The 4,135-nt window shown below is 40.9% G+C and overlaps 1 protein-coding gene across 1 annotated transcript; it reads right to left on the bottom strand.

The window, feature by feature from the left end:
• Positions 1-1,945: 1,945 nt before the first annotated feature.
• Positions 1,946-3,553, bottom strand: id3 (inhibitor of DNA binding 3). The gene is made up of 3 exons (XM_034195652.1): positions 3,169-3,553; positions 2,946-3,011; positions 1,946-2,671 (listed from the first exon to the last, which is right to left on the bottom strand). The coding sequence occupies exons 1-2, from the start codon at positions 3,454-3,456 to the stop codon at positions 2,967-2,969; spliced, it is 333 nt and encodes a 110-aa protein (XP_034051543.1). The 5' UTR covers positions 3,457-3,553; the 3' UTR covers positions 1,946-2,671; positions 2,946-2,966.
• Positions 3,554-4,135: the final 582 nt, after the last annotated feature.

The following is a 4,135-nucleotide window of genomic DNA, read 5'->3' as shown; positions in this document are numbered from 1 at the left end:
ATTTTATTGTAAAAATGTAGTATTTTATTTTATTTTTTGTAGGTGCAAATCATAATGGGCCAAACTTTAGACAATTACAGTGTATCCAGAGAGAATTAGTATTTTGAGAGGAAAAAAAATGAGTTTCATCCATTTTGGAATAAGGCTGTAAAATAACAAAATGTGGAAAAAGTGAAGCGCTGTGAATACTTTCAGGATACACTGTATATTACAACCACTCTACTAATACGACAGAGTAACTGATAGTAACATACTGGGGGTAACAAAATAGAGTCGTGCAGTTCAAGATCATTGGTGACAATAACCCCTTTGTACCACTAGAGGGAGACAACTTTTAGAACAACATACTGACGACTGGAACCCGGTTGGTTAGTTTGTGCAGACTTTTACTGACTGCGGTTGGTTTGATCGTCGTCAGTTTTTATTGTTTTAAAGCTATGGACACAAAATACAATCAACTGAACATTACCTTTTTTTTGGCGACAAATAATGACTGAGATGTCTGAAATTCCTAATACCTCCACAAGGTGGAAGCAGAGATCACTGTGAGAGATTACAGAGTCCAACAGATCAGTGTGGGTCAGCATTATCAGCAAAAGACACAATTTAAAATATGTTCACAAATAAATGGAAAGTAGAAAATCATCTATAATCAGAATATTTAACAAATGTCCAAACTTACAGAAAAACAACCCCAAAAATTGCTTCCATATTGAGAAATAAATAAACTGACATAAAATGTATACATGACAGAGTTACTGGTGTCCTTTGATGACATCACTTTCACAAGTCAGGGGATGGATACATGAACGTTTCCAAATCACTGAACATGTTTTGAACTTCATTTACATCATTCATTACAAAATATAAACAGTATGGCACTGTATGGCAAATCTGATTATCGACTTCAGACTGTGCATGAAAGAGGCAAGTGAGGGAAGCCACCAAAACACTCAAAATAACTCTGAAGGATTGGAGAGAAGGCATAGCGCAACTTTTGCCTGTTGCATCTCCAGTTACACAGCTTTGTGATGACAAAATGGGACAGATGATGGTTTTCTTAAAAAGAGGGCCTGAGAATTCAGCTACAGTTTGCCAAAAGGCACATGGGAGACTCAAGATGAGATGTTTATCTGTTCTTAGAACAAAGTTCTTCTCTGTTCTGCTAACCATGATGCTCTGAAAGTGATGATGCAACAGACAGAAAGAAATGGAAGTCAGACCTGGTTTTCCAATCACAGTCAAAACAAACAAACAAACAAAAAAACCCTCGTAACTCCTTCAGAAATATCATGGACAGCTTGGTGGCTTCCCTCATGTTTCTGCACTGCTGCTCATAATTTGTTAGAAGGCTACTCCATGCAGATTCATCACATAGTACCACATAGTTTGTATGTAAATGAAGTCAAAGACATATTCAGTGACTATTTTTCATTGCCCTGATTTGTCTAAAGAAAACTGGCTGTAAAAGTGATGATTCACCAGAAATTTAACAAAATGTGCCAAACAGTTGTACACACATATGTGGATTTTTTTTCATGTTTAAGATCATTATATGAACATATTTTTTTATTGTTGCTGATCAATAAGTTACATTTTTTTTTTTTTTTAGAATATTCTGATTAATTCTCTGTGTATGTTTTTGTCTATGGGAGCTACAGCAATCACTGGATAATTTTGGAAACCTCTTCTTACTGTAGCTCTAGCGACATACCTTTTTTTTCTTAAATTTGACATCTGACAGCTCATCTTTAAGCATCAGATTGTGTTTCTTTAACATTTAGGAAGTGTACAACAAATGACGGTAAGTCATTCACTGGAAAAATACAAACACAGGAAACTCCCTTCGTTTGATTTCCAACCTCAAGTTTCGTCTGAATGCATGTTGTCATTTCAGCATTTCCCCCACAAGAGACGGGCTTTAAAACATCCAAACTGTTCCGCATTTTTTTTAATCTCAATATGAACATACATACATATACATACATACGTACAAAGCAAACTTTAATAGAGTTTATGAAACTCATGACATTGTCTGTAGAAATAGAACAATCCCTACAAACATTTACAATCGACTCTACTATAGAGTTCTGATTATCCCTAATAAAACTGAGACCCCGTTCATCCTTGACTTGGGCTTTCACGTGTACCCCCAGCAGATATGTACAGGTTCTTATGAAGTAACAGTCTCCATAATGCAGGAATAAGCGATGCAACCATGTGAGACCTGGTATAAAAGTGATCAGGATGAGGTGTCAGTAAATACTGTAGAGTTTAATCCACATACATTTTTCTTTTTTTTTTTTTGTCTTTTTAAGTTTGGAATGCAACTTGAAGAAGAACAGAATGTGTCGGCTGTTATTGTCGCTGCAGGGAATCCTCAGGTTTGGGGACGAAGGCCAAACCAAGCAGGTCGATTTCGGTTTCCGTTGCTGGCTTTGGTGTGCTGATTTGTCTGTCCAGGGGCCAAACAATGAGGTTTTTTTTTCTTTCTCCTCTCTCTTTGCTCAGTCCACTTCTTGCTGTCTTTTCTTTCTTTCAAAACCCATCAACCTCCTCCTCCTTCTCCTCCACCACCTCTTCCTCCGCCTTTCCCAAATACCTATCCCACCCTTTCTGCCCCTCTTGTCCTCTTGCCCGGAGTGAAGTGGAGACATGTGTTTCCCTGCACCTGCATGGAGAGAAAGGAAGAAAAGTGAAGTCAGATCTTCTCCCTCCCTCCTTCTCTCCCTCCCTGCAGGGGGGGGGGGGGGGGGGGGGGGGGAGCAGACAGACTGGCGCCTCGCATGGAGCTTTCATTAACCCCAAGCAGATAGAATCCACTGCACACTCTCAGTGGGCCCAGTTATCCGCCAGTGTGCACAGCTCATCATTGTATCACACTCCAACTGACATTTCTACTAATTTAAGAAGAATCAGCTGAGTTGGAGAAAATTAATACATACCATCATTTCTGTGTCCTCATTTTAATGGAACAACCGGCCCTCTTCTTTGGAGAAATTGCGCGAAGTCTGAAAGGAGAACCCAAAAAAGGGCTTACTTTTTTTGCAACATGCATGCATTAAAAATAAAGTATAAACGTGCATTATCCCTCTGAACACCATCCGCACCGCATCACCATGACTAAGCGTGCAAAAAAGCATGCGTGCATGCGTGTGTCCTCCTCACCTTGATGGACAGCACGGCCGCGTTCTCCGCCTCCAGCGCGATCTGCAGGTCGAAGATGTAGTCGATGACGTGCTGCAGGATCTCCACCTGGCTGACGGACTTGTTCTGCGGGATGCTGGGCACCAGCTCCTTCAGTTTGGAGTAGCAGTCGTTCATGTCGCACAGCGCGCTCACCGGCTCCTCCACGCACGCGTGTTTATTCCGGCCGATGGCGATGCTGTGATCGGAGATGCAGCACACGGCTTTGTAGCAGCTCCTCGCCGAGCGCACGGGACTGATGGCTTTCATGACGAGCCGAGAAGGAAACAGCAAAATAAAAAAGAAAAAAGTATCGAAGAATTAAAAACAAAAGTTTTGCGACGCAGGCGATGTGACAGCAGCCGCACGGTTCAGGCTTTTTTATAAGCTGCGCGTCCGCAGACCGCCCATCTCTCGCTCCGAACTCTGATTGGCTGAGGCGGAAAGCATGAAGATTCTGATTGGATGGTGTCACCTTGAAGAGTGGGGGGGTGAAAAAAAAGAGGAATTTCTACTGGGATACCAAAATGCGATTGACATTTATTTGAAATAAACAAAAGTTACAAGATTTTAGATATCCTCACTAGAGCTGCGATACCGGAAATTTTGGTATTGATCAGATACCAAGTAAATACAGGCCCAGTATCGCAGATATCGAACCCGATACCGATACGATACTTTTTCATATTTAAGCTTCATAGATCCAAAGGATCCAAAAGACCTAGGATAGAATTTCGCCAAACATTGTACGTGACAACAAAATACTTTATTATCATAATCAACATTTTTGTTTAAAAAATATCACTGAACACAACTTAAAAACAAAATCTCCCAAGGTAGAGGGCTGACAAACCACAATACAAGGGTGCTCTCACAGACAGAGAGTGGACTTTGATGAATCTGTGTGCGCAGCAGTCAGTGCGTGCGGGAGAAAAAAAAGCTCGAGTAT

Source organism: Thalassophryne amazonica, chromosome 19 (genome assembly GCF_902500255.1).
Source record: "Thalassophryne amazonica chromosome 19, fThaAma1.1, whole genome shotgun sequence".
NCBI lineage: Eukaryota > Metazoa > Chordata > Actinopteri > Batrachoidiformes > Batrachoididae > Thalassophryne > Thalassophryne amazonica.
Note: the sequence above shows the minus strand (reverse complement) of the source record. Positions and strands in the feature narration are given on the sequence as shown.

What these genes read in the sequence shown, in the direction of transcription:
- id3 (XM_034195652.1), bottom strand. Translation starts at nt 3,456, where the DNA reads ATGAAAGCCATCAGTCCCGTGCGCTCGGCGAGGAGCTGCTACAAAGCC. An exon ending in CGGCCGTGCTGTCCATCAAG is followed by an intron (nt 3,012 to 3,168) that starts GTGAGGAGGACA and finishes TTCTCCTTTCAG; the next exon opens with ACTTCGCGCAATTTCTCCAA.